This window comes from Schistocerca piceifrons, chromosome 5, assembly GCF_021461385.2.
Source record: "Schistocerca piceifrons isolate TAMUIC-IGC-003096 chromosome 5, iqSchPice1.1, whole genome shotgun sequence".
Lineage (NCBI taxonomy): Eukaryota > Metazoa > Arthropoda > Insecta > Orthoptera > Acrididae > Schistocerca > Schistocerca piceifrons.
In genome coordinates, this window is record NC_060142.1 from 369,306,995 (window position 1) to 369,330,608 (window position 23,614).

Sequence of the window (23,614 nt, forward strand, 5' to 3'; positions counted from 1 at the left end):
ACTGACAAGAAGAATGGAGAGAATGAAAGGGCCTGTGTTAAGACATCAGGAAATGACCTCCATGGGAACTGTAGAGGGCAAAATCTGTAGAGGAAGACGAGATTGGGATACACCCCGCAAATGACGTAGGTTGCAAGTGCTCCCTTCTGAGAAGAAGAGCTTGGCGCAGGATAGGAATTTGTGGCGTGCCGCATTAAACCAGTCACAACACTGATATGATCACGAGCCCAGAAGAGGCGCTACAGGCGGTATCGGTTATCGTGCTGTATGGAAAGCACTCGCGTCGGCCGTCTGCTGCCATAGCCCGTTATTGCCAAATTTCGCGTCACTGTGGTTACGGAGACATCCGTCGTATGTCCCGCATTTGTTTCTGTGGATATTTCACAGTGCTGCTTGTCCTTTAGAGCTGACAACCGCTGCTCTCGTTCGTTAAGTGAATTTTGCTATTCTCAGCATACACTTGACACTGTGGATCCCGGAATATAGAATACCCTAACGATTTGCGAAATGGTGTGTCCCCTGTGTCTAGCTCCAACTACCATTCCACACTGAGAGTCTGTTAGTTCTCGTCGTAAGGCCGTAATCACACCGCGAACCTTTTCACTTGTTCACTTGAGTACAAATGACAGCGCACCGCATTTTTATATCTTGCGTACGAGATACTACCGCAATGTGTGCATATTGCAATCCACATAACTTTTGTCATCTGAATGTGTGACAAGTAGCTACTGAAATCGGGGAGAACACTATAATACTGCTACATCGTAAACAGAATTAAGTATACTCGTTTAGAGCAATAGAAAGACGACGTATATAACGTCGTGTTGCTTGTTCAAACACACTCGTTGAGGAAAAGATGTGGTTTGTCGATTGTGTAACGGCGAAGAATACAACGAAAAATCGAAAAGGAGGAACTCTACAGGAAATATCACCAGTTTTCCCGATAAAACCGACCAAATTTATCGCGTGTAGTCTGGTAAGTGAAAAATATAACTGGAGCGGTTACTTAGGTTACTTAAAGAAATTCGTGAAACATTACAATAAGCAGGTTGTACATACGGCCATGGCGTCAGCTTCCAATACGAGTGTGATTAAGTTTGAAAAAATTTTCAATGACGACCTAGAGGTTGACTGCAGTTACGTAAGTGTGCACGAGTGCCGCAGCGGCTACAGGGTTGTTGCGGCCGGAGTGGGGAGGCTTGGCGGCCGCGCGGCGCAGCAGGGCCTGGCGCGGCGCGCGCGCACCGGACATATATAAGGGCGGCCGGACATGGCGCCGGCACTCGAAGCCGCAACGTCCAGCAAAGCCTAGACATGTGCTGCCGTATCGCCGTCGCCTCCTCTCTGCTGCTCGTTGCCGGCCTGGCCGTCGCCGAGATAGGTAAGTCTGCCGCCAGCACTTCAAATCGGCGCCATCGCAAACGCTCCAGCGGTTTCCCAAACCTGAAGCAACTTTCACTTTCGTAACGTGCTCTCGTTGCTGTTGATTCCATTTTTGTGCACGTCATTTCGACGGCCGATGCAGTCGTCTGCTTCACGTGCCGCGAGTTGCATTTTCTCTGCCTTTACTCTAACCACACTTTTTGTTCAAGCTCTATTGCGAATTTAAAAATCAGATTTACTCAGTCATTGTGTCCGCAATACGGGCGTCTGTGTATCGATAGATACTCGTTGGCTTGAGCTAGGCAGATTCTAGCGAGTTTGCTTCAAAGCTTTCAACTCATTTCTATTCTTCTGCTAAGTTTGGCGTTTTATGTTAAGAAACCCCTTGGCAGTCTTTTCCCATTTCTATGGACAAAGCCCTCACTCACCATAAATTGTTTTACTGAAGCAGTAGAAGTTATACTTTTTGATTTTATGAACTGATTCAAAAAATATTTGCTTCCTCCAATCGCTCTGTTGCTTACAAAGTACACTCAGATGAGTATTTGTTTCACGTGTTACCACTCACAAATATTTCAATAATTTTCTTACTGTTCCTGTACTGCAGCTGTATCTGCGTCACTATCTCTATTTAAATAAAAATAGCTTTCATCCTAGTAGGGTGTTGCTTTTGCTGAAGACTCAGTATAATGTTTTCCAGAAATGTTATGTGTAACGCGATGCATTGTACATCACATTAGGGGCAGTTATATGGATAGTCAAGGAGAATTGTTTACAAATCTTGATAAGTAATGGGAGAAATAAACATTTCGGAATAGATCAATGGCGTTTCTAGAGATCTTGTCAAAGCTGTACCTTTGTTCTGGAATGATCTACCATACTTGTTCCAGTCACATTCTGACATCAAAGCTATTTGTTTTGTTCCTTCTCTGGATCTTACCACACAACGATCGAAACTGAAATGTAGCTTCTTGCTTGTCACGAAGATAGCGCAGGCAACAGCCAAAATATATCGGAAAATTACGCCACCTATTGCAGCGGGACGCCTTTGATGATTATATAGTACAAATTTAAAAAAAAAAGAAAGAAAAGAAAAAATACCGGTATAGTTGCAGCTTATCAGTTTAACAACACTACAGCGTTTGTTTACTCGATTCTCCAGCTAATGTTCTGTGTGCAATTTTAATCATAACTGCTAAAAATAAAACCGGATCGCTTCATTTTTTGATGCCACATTTGGACGTTTTAAGTTCGGTTATTCCGTTCCAGTAGTGTATCACGACTCAGCTTCAACTGTGTCATGTAAGGTATGTTGCTCCCTTAGTCCTAGGGAGACAGAAAACCGCGAGCGCAGCTGACAGGTTGTCATGACTGCCAGAAAATTTATCGGAACGGCATATTGTGTATGAACTATTTTTGTCTTTCAGCGACACCTCTCGGCGTCAAGACATGTGCTGACGACCAGCCTAACGTCGTCGAATGTCGGCGGAAGGCTCTACAGGACGCAGTGCCACATCTGGCTACTGGTGAGTACTGGCAAGTACGTCCGTTAACGGTAAGGTCTACTCCGCGTGTAACAGAAGCAAGCCCATCTTTTGAACGGAGACGAGTACAAGATTTTCACTACTGGGAACTATGCGAAACTTCTTTGATATTTAAGTTAAATAATGGTGCTCAGTAGCTCACTTGCATCATTCTTAGAACACGAAGTTGTATCGTGACGTTTATTTGTACTTCGCAGGGCATCACAGACTGAATGCTCTTTAACAGTTCTGATGTACTATCTCCGTCTGATATCTCAACATAACATGAAACCATGAATGTTATATCAGCTACATCATGACTTGATTAGTAATAATAATAAAGGAATGTAGAATGCCTATAATTAACTATAATTTGCCAAGCTATAACGCCGTCTTACAGCTTTTTGCACTTGTCATAATTTGGTGAGAAGCACTTATGGACCCAGTGAGCTTACGCAGTTAACTCAGATTACAACCTGTGAAAAAATTAGAATTGTAATAATGTTAATACAGACAATTCAACGCAGATAAATCACATAGAGGTAAAATACGTATGACATTTGCCTCTATGTTGAGCAAGTGATTTCTGATGAAGCCTTGGTAATATGACAGAGGGCAGCATGTATCTTAGTGGGGGGAGGAGAGAAGGGGGATTGTAGGACGGGTCAGCTATTTACATCAACCGGAGACACCTTCACAGGAAAGAAAAGCAAAGCTCCGCTGCTCTGGTCTAAGACGAGCCTAATAGGGCCGGACGGCCACCGTGTCATTCTCTGGCGGTATGAAGGAGTCTGGGGTGACCACACCGCTTTCCCGGCCGATGTCGGCTTTACAGATCTTGAAGCCGCTGCTTCTCATTTTCGTTGGCATTACGAGGCTTACTGACCGCGTTCCAGTCGTCTCGCCAACGCACAATCTCTGGCAGAAACGAGAATTTAACCCACGTCCTGTGTGTCAATTTTTTGTTCTGGAATTTTTTGTTGATGACATTGTGTTTACGTTTACAAACTCATCGAAGTTTAAACTTTTCTGTTTTATAAAGAAATGTTTGCCGCTACCCATCATAGTTATTAACAGATAGCTTTAATTCTTATATAAACATTAAAGATTTTGAAGTAAAATAACTGTATATAGTTCCCAAGTGAGACACTTACAAGAAAAGAACCAAGAGAATAGGAAGGTGCTCGAAACGGCGACTTTGCTGTCAGATGCTACTTGTTTAGAAATTTGTGTTATGAACCTGAGTAGCCCCGCAAGTTTTAAACTGGCTTCAATCGGTCGAACAATGAAGAAACGATTAATGTATTCGTCCCCTACAGCATTACATACGAACCATTTTGTAAATGCCTTTCGGTCTTCCTACCTACTCTAAGACACCATTCATGAACTCTTAAGTAAAGATAGAGCGTATACACTCCACGCAAAACAAGTTTATGTTGAAGGATAGCAAGCATAAGCAGGTAACCTTCGTAACGTGAGTTTCAGTGTGAGATGAGCAGTCGCGTGTGAACGGCTGACATCTGTCCGCAGGCATTCCGCAGATAGGTGCCGCACCCATCGACCCCCTGGACGAGCTGCCACCGCTGACGTGGCAGACGAACTCCAGAGGGATGGCGCTCAAGTTCCGCCTCGACAACGCCCGTTTCACTGGCCTGGGCCGCTCCGTCGTCGACAACCTGCAGTAAGTTTCGTTTTCTCCTCATCGTGTCTGCAGGCAACTGCTGTACCGCTGTTCCGTGACACATGGATCACCACATGCGCCACGGTGTGGACTGCTGGCGTGAACTCAGCTGGGTAGGTCGACTGAAATTGTCTCGGTGTCCTCTACAGTAACGCGCACTCCAGCGGAAAACCAGATGCTTCGCTGACTCTAGAAACGTGTGGCAGTTTTCATTTCTTCCTTTTAGTCTCTGCGTTTTGCCCTGGAGCCGAGCTCACTTCTTTAGGAATTAAGTTTTTTACAAAGTATTAACTCTCCTGAACGGAGGCCAGAGATATACATACCCTTGTTAACTACCACCTTCCCTTCCCCTCCCCCTCCCCCTAAATCAAATTATATCCATTGCTTGCGACTGTCAGGTTATTCGCTGTTTTAAACCTAGTAAGAGGCGCAGTCAAAATTGTTACTTACACATTAACATGGGAAAATACTTGGACGGCTCATTCTCTCTCATTTACACGAATTTAATTAGTTAGCCACTCCTTCTTTCGTAGTATGTATGGCTACTAGCTTGGAGTTAATGTCTTGTTGACAACAGACATTTTACCTGAATATAAGAAGTGCAGGATTGCTTGCTGACAGTGGTCTGCAGTGCCCCGGAAAAAAGGTGTACCTTTTCAAAACCTCCCTAATCTAATAGACTGTGTATGTGATTGTTAGAAGAAATTCGTCTGCGTGTCAAAGTAGACGAAACACCGTGTGTTATAGGACCAGACCAATCAGGTAGTAACGTGTTTTGTCAAACAATATGATTTCCAAGTCACTGGATATCATTTTCCTCAGACGTTGTTCAGTAAATAAAAGATATTGATAAGGTTGATTTTATAAGCTCTCAGTATGTGAGGATGACTGTATATGCGAAAATAATAGATCGACTAATTCCGTGTGAATCTTTTTATGATGATGTCTCTATGAACTCTAATTTCTGACTCCTAATGTTCATCCATTAGTTATAACATTTCACGCCCCATGTTTGTGCCTCACGGCGCAAAAATTTCGAACGCAACTTGTCTTGTTCAGCCAATATCACATTTAGGTAGTAATCGGAACTTGCTGCGCTGTCCGTCGTCTGTCTGTATCTCACTACCTACCCACCGATCTATTTATCTCTCTTTCGGAGCTCGAGCTCTGTTACTCCATCTGTATTTCTTGTCATTTAACTTGGCGGCATTGTGTTTCCAGTGTGGATAACGTCAACAACCGCATCCGCGTCGTTACCCACATTGACGGCGTCAACGCATTAGAGGGCACCTACGCCATGTCCGGAAAAGTCCTCGGCGTCCCTCTGGACGGCAGTGGTTCCTTCAAGGTTTCTATGCGTAAGTATAAATAACCACATAAACCAATGACAGAAGACGGGTCAAATTACTGTGGGTTATATATTCTAAATATGTAAGGAAAAAATAAAATAGCAAATATTCTAAATCCCTTACTATTTTCATATGCCGATATCATATCAGCCAAAGTCATAAGCTGGGAAAGAGTAAAGCTCTCATTATCTGCTTATATCAGTGTGTCTTATAGTCTTAAAGAATGTCATATCTTCATAAAATGATCAGTAAGTTATAACATTTTCGCGAATAAAAGTAAGTGGAAATTAGCATAGACCATTCTTTCAACAGCGACGCATATTACTGACACACAACGTTCAGACGGTAGGTAACATTTAGAAATATTTGACAATTAAGATCAAATGTTGCTTCACATATCAATATTATCAGTGAAAACCTTAGCACGTGGTAGTCAGTATTAAAAATCTTGAGAATTTCCTGAATGCTAGTGTGAAAATTAAGTCAAACGTAACAGAATACGTAGTGAAAGGAACAAACATATTAACGAAGTAGCTATGTAAGGAGAACAAAAGAAAACTGAGGGTCTTTAAAATTTGAAGGACCAATGACTAATTGGTAGATGATGTAGGAATATTGCCTTTTTCGTCTGGGAAGTGCTGTGTGCGATTCAGTTGTGGACAGAGTTTAAAAAACAAGTGGGCCGACTGTATTGGCTATCAAGTTTATAGTAAGGATATTAAAATCACTATTCAGCTTACTGTGTTGATGTATGTAGAACGATCCATCCGAACTGGATACTAACAGAGCCCTGGTCGTCATTTTTCAGGCGGAGGCAACGCGGACGTGACGTACGCTGGACACCTCGAGACTGCTGACGGGGATCAGTCATACCTCAAGGTGGACTCTGTCAGCGTCAAGCTCGACTTGGGCCAAAGCCAGTATGAACTCACTGGCCTCTTCGGGGACTACAAGCCCCTAGGTAGGTTATTAGCGGAAAACTTGCACACATTGTTTTATTGAATACTTTACCTTGTTATCATCATCATCATCGTTATCGTGAATTTGACGTCAGATGCTGTACAATGATCCCACCATAGTTCTGGAAGCGTTATTTCTTCATTTCTATTTATCCTGTCTATTTATATGCACGTTGTGTAATCTCATCTACACACTTTACATTGTCAAGGTACCGATCGTTGCTTATTTCTTGAATTACAGCAAACGAATTACTTGATCTAATTATTATATGTTCCAGTGGAAGTATGTCCCGTCCATGTCCGTTTCAATTTCATTTCATTCGGTCTTGTCTCCCACGTGTCACCTCATACATCTGTTGTAGTCCTGTCGTTCATGCAGATCTCTTACTGGCTTGACAGCTCTGTTTCAGAATGTGTGTCCAAACCTTAAATTGATCATAGCAACACCACACCTTTTGCCATAACGAGCAGTACCAAGATGAGGGGGATACTTCAAGTCCATCCTCACCAAAAGAAAAAGAAATTTTAAAAAAAGTTGTAAACTGTCGTTGAATTACATTAAAAGTAATGATGAATTGTTTACAAATAGGTGACCGAGAGCAATCATAACCCAATTTCGTGCTTGGTTGCCTTGCTCCAACTAATTGTACAACCACCTTGTGTGCATCTGAGACCAGTATATATGAAAGTAATACTGTGCATCACAATTATTCCTTGCAATCTTCAACGCATCCGAATAGATATTAAAAGTGGGCTGTGCGCGTTGCTGGAAAATTGTGTGCTCGTAAATCAGTAAAAAGTCACACAAGTACGGCGAGTGTCTCAGCTTGAACCGTCCAAAGAAATTTAAATCGAAATTTACGATCTCCATTTCTCAAAATTTTTGCACACCTCTGGCATAAGTACTTGAACAGCTCTGAAATACGCTGACTCAGGTGGACTATCCATGAGCCATATGACAACCAGGACTAAAATTAAATACAGTATGTAAAAGCTGGTTGGGAATTCCACGGGGTGGATTCAGTTTCGTGGCGGAAAACGTGTTCTTCGCCCTCACACATTGGTCCCTTTCCTTACGGATGTGTGAGAGCTGTAGAATGTGCATTCGTCAAGAGTACGTGAGTGTAATGAATGACTGCATAGCTTACTGTTACGTTCGTGTTTTATGATGACGATGATGATGGTGAGGAGGAGGAGGAAACAGAGGGGGAAGCCCACTCGCGACACACAGCCTCCTCCTCTCGTGTAGCACTAAGGGGCCGCCGGGCTTAACGTCCACATCTGATTGACAAAGCACCGCCAATAGTGTCATATGCCCTCACTTCATTAGACATTGCGGAAAGGTTTGGAAAATAATCCAGGACACTGATGGAAAGACTGGTGATCAGGAACTTTAGGCCACCATCTCTCGTCCCCTCGCCGACCAAATACTTGACACTGAAAATTTCATCCACCATCAGGACTGGAACCAGATTAAATCCGAATCGAGTGCCACCGCACAGGTGTGCTTCAGTGATGTGGGCTAGGACAGCAAGTTCTGCCAAGCTGATGTGAGAGGGCAGTAGGAAAAAATTCATGTCACTTGAAGTCAGTTAATCCAGTGGAATGAATGCTTCACATCTGCGGTGGGACTTGTATTCATGATGTCAACAAACTTAGGTTTTCCATTGTCCACAAGTCACTTCAGAGGAATTCTGAGATTGTTCCTTTCAATAAGTAACGGATACTTACCTACCCCATTCTTCTACGCCTCTGACGAAGGCGCATCAGTGATAAGTTATATTATAATCTTATTTTGTTTGCTTCTTCCCCATGTAAGTATGCGCTGAAAACTCATTAAAGTACGGTATCATTACAGTTTTCGAATCAAACTTTCTCATTTTCAGTTTCTACCAGAAGATCAGTTTCAGACTGTCATTTCTCTGTTTTCAGTGCACGCCGGAAATATGTTCATAAACAGCGTCGCCACGAAGGTTGTCCAACCCGAACTCCTGCCGACGCTGGAGAAATGGTTGGCCGAAGTATACCGCCAGCGTGCACAAGCCGTCTTCGGTTCTGTACCCTACGACCAGCTCTTCCCCAAGAGGTCCGTTTACAGCGATTCCTTCAGTGCGGTCTAACCACAACATGCCTGATGTTTCAATTATTGCAAAACTTCCTATTTATTGCATGGAAACTATATTTCCATCACTAATGAAACGAGACGGCCTGTATGTCCGCAGTTGTTTGAATGCATAAAACAGGCTATTTGTTTAAGATTGCTACCATCAGCGCACGTGAGATCCATATCTACCCATAGACAGCAGTTGCAACAATGCACACATTTCGTTCGTTTCTAAGGCTCGCGCTACTTGTATTAAAGTACTAAAGCAGACATTTCTCCCCCTGTAAGATAATCTAGTTAGTAATTAGTTTCACACACCAGGACATTTCGGTCAAATACAAATTAAAGTGCTGAGCGAGGTAGAGCAATATTCAAGACATTAAACTCTCTATGGTGTTCAAACCATCGTCTGTCCATCCAAATTTGGTTTTTCTGAAGTTTTCCTAATTCATTTAAAGTATATACTGGGAGGGATTCATCGACGAGGCCACAGACAAGTTCTTCCTCACCCTCCTCAATTTCAGCTCCTAATCTCTGTAACTACGTTTGTGTGTACTGGCCATAATAAACAAGAACCCTAAGGCGGGCCTTATATAACAAACCAACTTCAGTTACGCTTTTTTTGAATTCGGCCCAGAAACTTTAATGGGGATGGCACTTGTATAGACATTCCACACAATCGATGAAGGTGTCTGCTTACTTGATGCTTCACTGTGTTTAGCTTCATCGGATTAGGTGTTTTTCATGCTGTTTTACATAAGAGCAGAATTTATAGATATCAAAATTTATAACAAATCTCTCATGTTGGGTACATGGTGGTCAGTATTGATGAAAGCGCACTAGTGTATCAAATAGTAAATTACGAACATTGACAGAAAATGTTTCAGTTTTCGGAAATCTTATTTTCTGTCGTTGTACATCTACAGGATTGTATTTCCTCGAGCTGTCAGTTATATCAAACTTTGTGCAGTCTCTTTATAGCCGACAAAGACAAAGAACCAATGCATTACTACCGTGTCTTCGAGTACATACTGGAATCAAAGCTGCTGATGATTTACAGAGTGCAAATTTCTTTTGCGCAGACAGAGAAGACTCTCGAAACACGTTCTTACTTCAATGTAAGCACGGCACTATTTCGAATATATACATACTGCAAATTAACAGTATATTTTAATTAATAAAGACATTCTGCTGTGTAGGACCAGTTTGTCGAAGAATCAGTAACGACTGTTATATTAATTCTAGTGTTAAATAATGATATAACTGTGTCTATGTTTCGAAATATTTGAAATATTCGTCATAAGTAATAAAAAGATCTGAGACTATTTTGATTTCTGTCTTGTCAGTCATTTGTTTCCCAAGAATGGAAATTACAGTGATTATTTCCAAGAATCGCTATCTATTAGGATGTCATCTAATTAATAAAAAAATGACGATTACCACGTCATATGGTTTGCTTAACTTGCCCGAGGCCACACTTTGATAATGCAGGGAGGAACCAACGTGTAGGTAATCACAACTGTCCGAATCAAAAACGTGTTCACAAGTTGCTCTTCAAAATCAAATGATTTGAAAGGTACGTAATTATTCTCAATAATTCCGTAACCTCGTATGACACCATAACGATGTCATATAACTGGTAAAAGTCATTAGCTGTGGTGGTTTTATTAGCTTTGTCACTTAAATCAATGAAATATTAGTGTGCTTACAAGATCTGATGACAGAACACAGGCGGTTCCATATCAAGACGTTATCAAAACTATGGTCTGATATGTTTGTCAGCTCTGACTTTCATGCATCGTACATCATGTGTTTCTCGAAGGCGGGTTGAGGTATTTACTTTTCTTCCAGTGTCGAATATGCGCAAAACCTTCCCTATATAGTATTCAGCAGGTTTCCACTTTGCTTGGTGCATTAGCCGACAACAACGAGGTCGAGGTGGTTGGGTACATTGAACTAGAAACTTTCATTATTCGCAAGGGCGGTAAAGCTCAGACTAGATTTACGCTCGTTGCTGGAGATGTATGTCAAGTGCTCTATAAAGGCATCGTAATTATGCGAATCATTTCAGGAGCTTCAGAAGAATACTCGCTACCCAATAATACTTTCGTGAAGTATGTACATTGGAAATACTACTGCTCTGATGTGTTGGGATGTGTATAATTAGTTGTGAGCAAATTGCTACAGTCGTATTCAAGATGAATATGGTTTCAATCACCACTCTGTCGTCTTTATTATTTTTTTATTGTAACTTTACTTAGATATCTCGCGCTAGCCCAGGTAATTCGTAGATAGGACTTCGTTACTTCTTTCAGTCGCCCTTCTCATCCTGAGGCAGTAGGCCATCTCCAATAAGCTCGATATCGATGATGTCGCAAACCATAACATTTTATGTTCCCTTTCCAGTAATACACACCATTGAGCAAATTGGGAAGGGGCTACATTGAACAAATAGATAAAACAGTGTGTCGGACAGGGACTCTATCGCAATGTTTTGTCTTGGGAAAAGTTCTTGATTCTTGTGAGCAGATATCACATCATGGCTGGGATAGCAATGCCTCTCTCCTTCAGATTTCGACCAGGTATCCAGATTTCTTTGCAGGTATCAAACGTTCAAAAAGAATATACTGCTTGAAACATGAACGTTTGAAATATGATTGAGATTTCGTAACTGATAGTAGCCTGAAACATAACTGTTAGAATGGGAATCTCACGTGAACGTGTATTTTATGCTGTCGCTTATGAACTTTGCCCTGTACCGCATGGAGCAACACATTAAGCAAATGGTATCAGAATGTAAAACGTGTGTGTTTCGCAAGCCAGTGGGAAATGCCAAGCAGGGGCTCTTAGCTTCGGAAGAGGCGAAGGAGCCCATGGATAAGTTGTATATTGATTATCTAGGACCCCTTCCACGTTCGGAAGATGGAAACCGTTATATCTTTGTTTTCATGGATGCGTTCATGCGTTTTTCTGGCTGATGCCTACCCGCAATGTAACCTCGCAAGCCCTATACGGAGCTTACAGAGTGTGTTTGTGGTGTTTGGACCATGTCGTGTGTTGGTTTCTGACAATGCAACGTCCTTTAAGTCCACTGCATTACGTAACTTTTGTTTCGAAGCGAGAGTAGCTCATACTACCTCCACACCATATTATCCAAACCCATCAATGGCAGAATGGGAGAACCAGAACTTGAGGGCGGCACTGATCGCATTCCACCATAATGATCAGTCTCGCGTGTATACTTCCTTTGCATGGTTAGGGTATGACTTCAATACTGCTACCCATGAGGCCCGTAAGGTCATCCCCACAAGATTAATGTTTGCTTTTAAACCTAATTCACCCCTGGCAAATTTGTGGTCACTTAGTGACTTGTTGCCAGAAAAGGTGAAAGGTGCACAAATCCATGCTAACTGGAAGCGAACGAGGAACAATTTGCGGAAGAGTCACGAGTGAATGGAAAGGCGCTATAATGCTGGTAGATAGTCAGTCACACTGAAGGCAGGCGACCAGGTTTGGGTAAAGAATTTTAGTACAGTAAGTTGGGTGGCGGATTAAATTATGGGTAATCTATTGCCTCGGTTAGTCGGTCCTGTACAAATCTTGCGCTTGGTCACCCCAGTCACCTTGCTGGTGAGAAAACCATAAATTAAAAGAATTTTTCGTGTCCACATATCGCAGGTTAAGCCGTACGCTAAGGCGGGTGCAACAAAATAATTTTGTTACGTTTCTATTCTCTAAATTGTAAAATTTGAATATGTGAACACTTTAATGTTTTTAGTCTCTTAAAACATAACGTTAGTGGGCTCCGCAACATTGTGTGTAGTACTGGACTGAGTCATCTATGCTTTTCTGCGTAAAGTGAATTTAAACATTAATATCTTTGATCCTCAATTGAGATACCTTCAGCGATTCTCTGTAAACCTTGTCTCCCATGAGAATAATTTCATGTGGAGTCATTTGGTGATCATGCGCTTCGGCCACTCAGACTTCTCTATGAAAATGTGTTACGAACCAGGTCGGTGAAGGTAATGCAAGGTCCAAGTTTCAGAGGTACCCAACTCCGGTGGACTTCGAATTGGCGGGGGTGGATATGCCGAAGGTATCATCACCACATGTCGGACGTCTTTTAATGCCACACGAAACTTACTGCACTGGTACTACAGTGTGGCGCGACCAGGGCCACAGAGGTGTCGCCCTCTGCCGACAGCCATGAGGGGCGGCCGGAACCAGCAACAGGGAGAACGGTTGCAACTAGGGAGCGACATGGAAGAGCGGAGCCCCAGACTGCGTCACCCTACTACTAGACGTGTTCCGGACAGAAGATGCCTTTGGTTAGCATCGGTGACACCGTGGATAGTACTGATCATTAACCTTTTTGAGTTACAGTGAGCTGTGGTGATTGGAACGGTTGTCACCCAGGGGTCTGAATATTGGGTGTGTTTTATGTCGCCCAGCTGTGTCGTATATTTATCTAAGAGAACTCTGAGGGAGGGGGAGTTAGAAAACTTGTCTTGTTACTCACATATGCTGTATTCAGATGGTTATTTTCGTGTTCCATCCAGAGACAAATTCTGATAGTGGTGTTGTCTTTTGTAGCAGCTTGCATTAAGGAAAGATGGATGAATGAGGAACTGCAGTAATTTTGATAAGATGATTGCATGTGTTATATTCACTTCTGGTTGTAAAGTTTTTCATGTCAAGATAACACATTAAATTGAAGTTAGTAAAGTTTTTGACATTGTGTTGTTTGCAAAATTTTCATTGGTTATTACAATAAAATTAGGCTTAGAGCTGTTTTATTACACCTACCTCCTCAACCACAGCCCTTCCACTTATTGTTCTGTAATTGGGACCACAGGGCTGAGCTTTGTGATCATGGTGGTGAGGGTTGGTGGATGATGAGGGGTTCTGACAAATGTGGAGAGGAGGAGATAACGAAAAGTGAGAGATGCATGGGGGCCAAAGGTGATATGGGAAGTTTCTGAAGGAGATAAGTGTGGAAAGAGGGAGATGAGGATTTGATAAGGAAAGATTCTCTGTAGGGATAAGCTGAGCCATGGGGGCACTGGGGATACACGTGTGGATTTCTAGTTTGAGGGTAAAAATTTAGGATTGGGATTGGAAAGGACAAATGTATGCAAGGCAGGAGCTGGGGATCCAAGAGGAGGGGTCGTGTCCTTGGGGGCATCAGAAGGAAGAGGGCCAGGCAGTGGTTTCTTGGAGGAGGGGATAGAGGTGAGGTCAGCACATGGGTGTTTGGAAATCTTTTTGATGGGGTGGTCTGGGAGGAGGGGGAGGGAGTGGTGGGAGTGGGAGATGGTGGGAAGCAGGCCCTCGTGTGACATGGAGCACTTTAAAGGGAGGGTGAGACTTTGGCAGGGCAGGCAGTGTTCCAGGCAGGGGGAGAAGGAGCAGTCGTAGCAGGACTGGGGAAAGTCATCCCAACAGGAGGTAGTGGCGTAAGTGGAGTCAGGAGCATGAGCAAGAGCAGTGGGTGGAGGAGAATCATGGGCAGTATACAGATGGGGTATAGGGGAGGGTTGGAGGTGGAGGGGGTGGAGTTAGAGGAGGGGAGGTGGAGCAGACAGGGGAAGCCCAGAGGAGGCATTCCGGGAGGTAACGCTGGCGACAGAGGAAGTGGAGGCGTGTATGAAAGTATCCATGGTAGATTGTGCTGTCTACTGGAGACAGGGCCGAGATGGGGCTTCGAGGAAATAGGGGGAAATAGGCTGGCGGCGGTGGCGGCAACGGTGAGGCGGCGGCGAGAACCAGGTGGCGGTGGAGAGGACCAGACGGCGGCAGCGGCGGCGCCGGCGGCTGCGAGGTCGGCAGCGGCGGCGAGTACCAGATGGCTCTCCTTTTCAGATATCAGCAAAAACACCCTATGAGTGCATTAGCGTCACTAGAATAAATAACTGGTGTTAAGAGTGGACCCTTAATCTAAGACAGAGCACATCGGAATTTAACTGTACATAATTTGTTTAATTTCAGAATTATTGTCAAAGAAGGTCACAAATTTACATAGATTGTGACATGATATTTACAGGACAGTTGTCATTAGAACGCATTACGTCCTGTTTAGCAGAAATAACACTGAACACAACAACATCAGATTTAAGTAGAAGGTTCGCTACAAGATTTTTCTTACTTATACACCATGAAGTTGGCCAACATTAAGACAAATTATCCGATTCCGGTTCTAAGTTCGGTACAATTTACGATGACAATCAAGACTACAGAGGATGGTTAGTTTTTGTGACAAAATGAGCAAAAGATTCCTCAAGGTTGCTAGAGTTCACAGTGGATACAAGCTGGTGAACCAACAAATTTATGTCTCTGCCAGCAGCATTTACCAGTTTACCGCAATATGCTGTCAGCTGCATGGATGCTCTCGTCCTCTGAAAATCCTATAAATAGACAATCAAAAACTATACTGATTTTATCAGCTGAAACTATCCTATGTTTCTCATTGGGTGAGAAAACAAGCACTCATCCATAGTATGGAAAATATGGCGATATACCGGTGTATAGATGTAGCAGCATGTATGCTTCCATACCCTCACAGTTCTCGCGAAAGCAATTAACAATGTGGCTGTTTTATTTCTCCACTATCAGAGCTCAACGACTCTTCCGCTAATTTGTAGCTGAATGTCAGCCAAAGTGAACGAAATGTTCACACAAAATTCCTCTTTTGGAGTCGTATAGAGCCTGATGCACCCTGTCCTACACTTGACGCTGGTTCAGAGGAGAGCCCTCAAAGTTATCGGTCTTGTCTTTTTCGTAACAAGTTGTCCCCCAACTGTGTCCTTTCGTGCTTCACATCATGGCTTTTTCAGACCGTTGGGAGGGTTCCTTTCATCTTTTGGAAACTTCCTCTGCCAATCGGAAAGTGCCTACCTTTAAACTGCGTCGAAATATCGCCCCTTTCTACTCCTTCCATGTTTCTTACAGACAATTGGACGTTTTGTGTGCGCTCCTGACGACTAAAATTACACGCGTACATCACGAGCATACCACGAGCATTTGACGTGATCAGCTGCGTCGCTGGTCTGTTCGTATCCATCTGGAAATTCCCCAACGCAGTTTTCTAAAGAATTTCTCCATAGCAAGCAGGGTTGCGCTGCTACCTGCTCCCCTCGATGCATAGCCTGGCGCATTCATTGTCCTCTCCCTGCGGGTCACCAAAACGACAACGTTTCCTCCAGCAGCTTTTTTAACAGTTTGCTCATTGACATGTAGGATTTGGATTTGGTGTGTCAAGTCGAGTGTCATCCTTTTGCATTACATATTGTACATTTCGATAGGCAAATCTGCTCATTATCGCCAAAGTATGTCAGGTGACATATTCATCTGCTTGGTATGACGTATAAAGTCTCATGTAAGGTGCTAATTTGATATTCATTCAAGCTGCCACCTTACACCACTTATGTAGTTACGATTACGGCCCCTGGCACCAATCGGAGAGGGCGAAACGACTCATGTGTGGAAGGTGAGTTGGGCAGCTCCTGCCCTCCACTGTACCGAGTGTCAGGTGGTGTGATGGGCCAGCGCCATGTTTGAAACCGCCGCTCTCACTTTCCTTCAAGCATTAAGAATCCGGCATTGCTTGCGTTTGACATCCAAAGCCCTCACACCCTGCTCAGTGTCTACCCATGGTCTCTGTCGAAATTGTTACTGTTCATTTTAATCTTAGTCGATTCTTTTACAATGGAGTCCCAGTATGTCGATTCATGTGCCATAACTCCCGAGCTGTCAAACTGTATTTTGTGTCCCTTTTCAACTCAGTGTTCTGATTGATGGCAGAGGCCGTAATCGTAGGTATATAAGCAGGAAATAGTGAAATGTCCCCTTTTTGAAGAATTATACAAGACTGTGCTTTAACTGACACACAATATTTTTTAGCGCAACGCAATATGACTTTCAATAATCCCTACAAAAGAATGGCCCTGTCTAATATTAACCTATACGTTTCACAAATCACTTACCTCACAAAAATCTTCGTTACTCGAACTACTGCAATACAGCGAGCGCCACTACTGCCAGCTAAATAAAAGATTCAAACTAAGGAAGGCACTAACTACTGATAGGCATAGTTAGCAAATGAAAGATTTTAATAGAGAACAAACACTGTATTTACCTTAATAGTCATATTATATATAGCAGTTCATGCAGGCTTACAAATTTCAAAACTCCGCCATCTCTCTCCCCACATCCATCACTGCTGGCGGCTCACCTCCAACTGCGCAACGCTACACGCTGTTCACATCCAGCTGCCGCTGCCCAACACTACAATGGCAGACAACAATGCAAACTAGCCACAGACTGCACACAGCACAGCCACTGATTTTCATATAGAGCGCTACGTAACGTTGCCAATAAGAAAACATAAACAGCCTACTTACATAGCCCCCATGCTCCCCACAAAAAATTTTACAAATTGTTTTGGGCAGTGCCCAATACAGATTTGAAAAAATTTTTCATAATTACAGTAAGAAACATATCAAATGCACACACTTATTGATACACTGTTGGTCAAAAGCTAAAATTTTCTCACAGCCCATAAAGACAGTCCTGATCGTTCATCACAGTAAAATAGTGTTTTTCTCAAAGTCTGAGCTGTAAAAGAAAATACACACAGAAGTAGTGGATTTCCATGCTGTCTTGAAGGAGTAGTGTTGTCCTTCCAATGAAAAGACAGTGCTGACTCTTGACATGCAGACAAGTAATGGGCCACAACAGAGCAAACCCACAGCAGAGTCAATCGAAGTTTTGAAGAGTACTGGTAGGTCATCACAGAGCAGACCCACTGTAGTCCTGGTAGAGATTACGATATTGGTGGGCCACCAGAGGCGCAGACCCACTGCAGTCCTTGTAGAAATAATGGTACTGGTGAGGCAGCAAAGACGCAGACCCACTGTAGTCCTTGTAGAGACGGCCAGCAGCCATCTGTTGCAAATGTGCAGGTGCACAATCACCATCGAAGAGTCTTGCGGACAATATAGCAAGTCCATAAACCACCACTTGTGCACTCACAAGGTTTCTGGAATTGTCCTTAGAACCAGCAATGCTGTTATCCAGTCCCTTGCTGAATCATTAACACACGTGCAAACACTATCAGTCCCTATTTCTCACATATTGACCATATACTATGACCAACAGAAACGTGTTCAGTGAAATGTAACTTAGTTTGAAGAACTGGTGTCTATACAATTATAAATTTACAACGTGAAAATACAATTACAAAGGTACAAAATACATCATTAAAGAACATAATAGTACAGATAACATTTGTAGTAATATGGGCTTTACAAAAGAATCGAAATAACATATACATCAGTGTTACAGGGATTATATCATAAGTACATACATAAAATATCAGAATAATTATTGAAACATCGACTTCACACATGTGCATTAAATCAGAACAGAATAAATAATGTCTAAACATCTTTACATAGAAAATAACATAGTATTTGAAAAATTCTACAACATAAATCTTATTAGCTAAACACATAAAGACAGGAAAATGATAAATACACAAGGGTACATAAACACATAGCGGAATAATACAAAAGGAAAGGACAGGGTCCGTTATCAGTGTGACATTTGGTACTGCAGTCCAACCCAAAACTTCATTCCATAGATCTTTCGTCTTATTTCAACATTTGTTTCTACCAAAAAAAATCCTATTCAAACATGCTTTCTGTATTTATATGTTCTCATATTTCTTACCTCATTATTTATTTTCCATTATCCTACCTCATCATTTATTTCCAAGAAAATCCTACCTAAACCTGTTGTCCCTAAACCCTACTTTTTTGTTCATATCCTCTTCCAAAATACTTGTTTGGCCAAACTATTTTCTTATAGCTTCTAATTGCATTTCTTCCAATTCATCACAACTCATTCTCTTATGTAGTCTACCCCCTCTTAAGCTAACTTAAATCTACTGAGCTCAGATGCTAAACTAAGGATGAGGCAATGCAGCAACACAAAACAATTAACACAAACACCAATGACAAAAAATTCAAATTGGCAAAGCAATTGCAATATTGCAACTAATATAAGGCAATGTGCAGCAAACAAGAAAAATAAATTCGTAGTAAAACTTGCTTAAAAGAGTAATACAAAGTGAAATTTAGTAACACTATGCCTGGCAAACAGCAGCAGTAAATGCTATAACTTATACCTAAGCATGACAAAGCTCAAGCAGAAAAAATAGTACACTAAAGACAACAATGCAGATAAGGGAAATGTCTATTCACATCTTAATATCTATGTAATTAAAGTGGTGCACCACAAGAAGTTATTCTACCAAAAAAGTTACCAAGTACTTGAAAAGAAAATTATGAATGCAGTTCCTGTGAAGGTAAATGTCTTTTTGTGCTCCCTCATTTCTTTGAAAAAATTATTATTTACTCGATCTGTAGACAGAAAATATTTATATTAGTACATCTATAAAATTTTATTTTAACCAATGCTACAGTGCCGCTAGAAACTAGATATTAAACAAAATGAGCAATCTCTCAACTAGAAAGACAATGGATGTAAAATGTTTCTCATCATTTTATTAGGCATTTTAGTAAATATCATAAATTAAGAGCTCCACAGTGTAATCATATGTTTTCCAGTTCGAGCGTGTCGTATTTGCGATGCTTTCTATAAAGGAATGTCAATAGCGAGGATGATGGCCTCCTTTTTTTTTTGCACCTAATGGCTTTCTTTTGTCAGACGTCTACCTCTCAGCTGGGCGCCCAAAACGCATTACGCCAAGGTCACTTACCTTTCTTGCTGAAATATTTATGACGGCAGTTTCCGCCACAGTGACAATCTCATATAAAAATATTTCACAGGTCAAGAATTTGGGTTACAAATCTGTAGAAACAAAATCCTATAAATATAACAGCGTCCAAAAATTTTCGCCAGCATTGTGATACATTCACGCATATACACACATTTCATAACTCTTAAAGTACGATTCTTGGTTTCCAACAACTTTTTTCACAAACCAGAGTCCCTAACCACTACTCATTATTCCTTACCTTATTCGTCGACACTTCTTCAATATTTCATCATAACTGATACGTAGCATAATCAAATAACTCATATAACATCAGCTTACTGATCATAAACATTCGCAACAGCATAATACACATAGTGATCGTAATAATAACATCATAACACCTCAGTCAACTCTCAAAATCGTCATAGCTTCCTCCAATAATTTCAAAAACTATAAAAATTCTCTGCTCATGTCAAAAGTGTCATCTGCCTCAAACGCACTTTAAAAATCATGATCCCATACCAAATACATCATTCAAAGCTCTCATAGTATCACAATGGTTCCGAAAAAATATGAACAGTTTACAAAGTACAGACAAAATACAGTTTCATAAATGTGAAATTATCCAACTGTGTAATTGCGTAAACATCTGTCACTGACGTAGTAAAAAGAATGTTTGTTTCTCTGTCAAATAATCAGATAGCTGTGTAATTCTGTGTTAGAGAAATATGGTGCCGATGTGTAAAGTTGTATAAGCAAATACCATATTAGCTAGGGATCCTTGTGCTTGCCAAACACATGGTACACAAAGTAGGCGTGTACCCCCCTGAGGATTAATGTAATTAGACCCCCAGGTGTTACAGATTACAGCAATGAAATGAAATGTATCACGGAAAACCTTTGTATCATTGTACTTCAAATATCTTTAAAAATAAATGATTTAAGTACAAAATTAATTACTCAAATACCTGTACTGTAGCGCTAAACTGTGCATCTTGTTGTTAGATAATCTCTGTGGAAGTGTCGTAGTTATCGTCCTCCGAAAGCTAAGTTCTGCAGAAGTCAATGTACTTACCTCATGATAAACAAAAGTGAAATGCTTTGAGTATAGATATCTTAGTTATTATGCTTATTTCCGTGATGAAGAAAGTACTGTGCTGTAACGTATTGTTGTGCTACGGAAAAGGCTGTCTCATTATTGCTATACCACAAAAGTTACTACTAAAACATGTTTTACTTTCCAGACTAATGCAGGAAAACTGTGCAGATATAAAACAGAAACACCGCAAAAGCAACATTGTAAATTGTCACTCATTAGTAGCGTCATGATAAAATCGTGTAGTTGTCACATAAACTCCAGAATGTATTTTCAAGCAAACCAAAATGTTGCATTAAATTCTCATTAGCAGTACTGGTATATGTTCTAAGTATGTGAGCCTTATAGTCGTTATGTAATCGTGCAACTACCAAGCAAGAATGTACAGACACAATAACACTGTGTCATCTATTCACAATAACAATGCATTCGTAATTTCTGTTTAAATAAATTCTCTTGGTTCTTGACTGGATATTTAACTTCAAACAGTGTTGCATGTTAACAGTTTCTTAAGTCTGACAAAGCCTACTAGCAATGTAAAGTGAAAAGTTATATGGCAAAGACAAAGTTAAAAAGGCAGATTATCTCTCAATAAATGGTTTTGCATGTGAAACATGGGGCAATCCTTTACCCTTTCTAGTACGCAGAGTTTCAACTTCAAAGTAATTATCATGTTGTAAACGTCGGTAAAGAATACTGGAATTTTTCTCAAGGTTAGCGTCTATGTTATTTTTGTCTGAGCCAGCCGGCGCACACGGCAGCCTGCGGTGCGAGTCATTGTCTGTCTCTTCGTTGGCGCGCGCCGTTATTGGGATTAGGGGACCGAACTTCTACAAATTCACCTTAACGAGAAGGCCCTGCCCTGTTTGAAGCTCGCCAGTTCTGATGGAATTCAGATCTGTCGTTTTGTCGGTAGTTTACATTGTTTCTTGTTTGTCGGTCATGTGGTGGAGAATTTCTCCCGGAATCGTAACTGCGCGCTGAACTGTTGCGTCTGAAGTTATTCTGTCTCCCTTGATAATAATTGTTTTTGTTCCCATAATGTCTGTTTCTATGGTAATCTCTGTCGTATTCATTACTACGGAAATGCGATCTTTCCCTGTAACTATTATTACTCTGCCAGTGGTTGTCACATGGGGGGCGTCTGTTTTGGTCACGATTTGCGTTGTAAGAATAGACTTGTCGTGTCCAGTTATTATTTCTTTCATTGCGGAATTGTGACAGATGTGACCTGTAATTGTTGTGTTCCTGTTTTCGCGTTCCGCGATTGTCAGTGTCAATTTCCAGTTCTTGTAATAGTCCCTGAAAAGCTTCAATGTCGTCTTTGAAACGTCCTGCTAAAATAATATGTCGTAAATGTTCAGGCAATTTGAGTAAGCAAATGCGGATGAGTTCTGAGGGGCTGTATGGGTTTGAAAGATACTGATTCTTATGCAACATGTCTTCAAAATATTTGACAAGACTGGAAAATTTAGAGTGTTCAAAGTGTTTCATCATCATTATGCTATGTTTTACTCGGTCTCGTGTAGCTTGAGATCAATATGCTGAGAGGAAGGCATGGTAAAATTCTCCTTCACCGTGACAATCGTAAATGACCGATCGCATTCTTACAGCTGATTCATTCTCTAAATAGCCACACATAAATTCTAATCTGTGTTCTAACGACCAGTTGGGAGGAAAACAAATGAGAGAATTGATGGAGCCATGCTTGTGGATGAATGTCGTTGCCAGAATTCTTAAATGTTTTGAATTTACGTGTAGTAATGAACAGCTTATAGTCAAAATCATCATGTCGGCGAGTCGCATATCGGTCATTGATAGGTCGTGTCGGCCGTTCCATCTCAAAATTCGGTGCACATTGCCAATTTCTTTCATAACTTCCGAAATGCCCTGTGTTATTATTTTGCGGCTTTTCCGTATTTCTAAGTCCCTCTTCCCGTGTTGGAGCGCGAGTGTCCTCTGAAATTTGTAATTTTTGTATTACTTGTGCCAACTGATCTTGTACTTCCCTGATTTCTCTTTTGTACTGTATATTGATTTAATTTTGATTGAATTTCCTAATTTGTTTACACTCTTCTGTGTCTTTAAAGACTACCGGTTTTGTGTCATTCCGATTATCATCTACCTTCGTAGATAAATTAGTGAACTGATCCGAAAGTTCGGCTACTTTCTCCGATAGTGTACTTATTTCCTCAGTGTGTTTTTCTGAACCAAGTTTCAGAGTATCTACTGTGTCCTTTAAGTTTTCCTGAGTTTTTGCAAGTTCCGTAACCGAATCGGTAGATGTAACTGAGTCAAATTTAGCTTGCAAGGTCTCATGATTTTCATGAACAATAGTTTGCAGTTCTTTTATGGCTGCTTCGTGATTCTGTAATGCATTTTCATGCCGCGAAAAAATAGGTTGAAAATGCTCACAAATTTGAGTTTTTACGTCATTACAGACTTTTTGACATTTCGATTCAATGTTATGTAACTCAGTAGTTAAATCTTCACGTGTTTGTTCAAGAGTTTGTTCCAGTGAGTCTAACTTTTGAAGCTGTTGCTGTGTTTGTCTCTGATTTTGTTCCATCCTGTCTAACTTTTGAAACTTTTGCTGTGTTTGTCCCATTTGTTGTATTAATTGTAATAACAATGCATTGTTGTCTGAAACATGTTCGTCAGTGCTTTTCGGCAGTGAATTTGCACCAGCAACATTCACATTTTGACAAGCGGAAAATGTGTCTTGACTCATTTGAG

General features: G+C 41.4%; 1 protein-coding gene across 1 annotated transcript; it reads left to right on the forward strand.

The window, feature by feature from the left end:
• Positions 1 to 1,270: 1,270 nt before the first annotated feature.
• On the forward strand, positions 1,271 to 10,324 carry LOC124798582 (putative beta-carotene-binding protein). The gene is made up of 6 exons (XM_047262044.1): positions 1,271 to 1,381; positions 2,811 to 2,909; positions 4,437 to 4,587; positions 5,809 to 5,945; positions 6,745 to 6,897; positions 8,828 to 10,324. The coding sequence occupies exons 1-6, from the start codon at positions 1,315 to 1,317 to the stop codon at positions 9,013 to 9,015; spliced, it is 795 nt and encodes a 264-aa protein (XP_047118000.1). The 5' UTR covers positions 1,271 to 1,314; the 3' UTR covers positions 9,016 to 10,324.
• Positions 10,325 to 23,614: the final 13,290 nt, after the last annotated feature.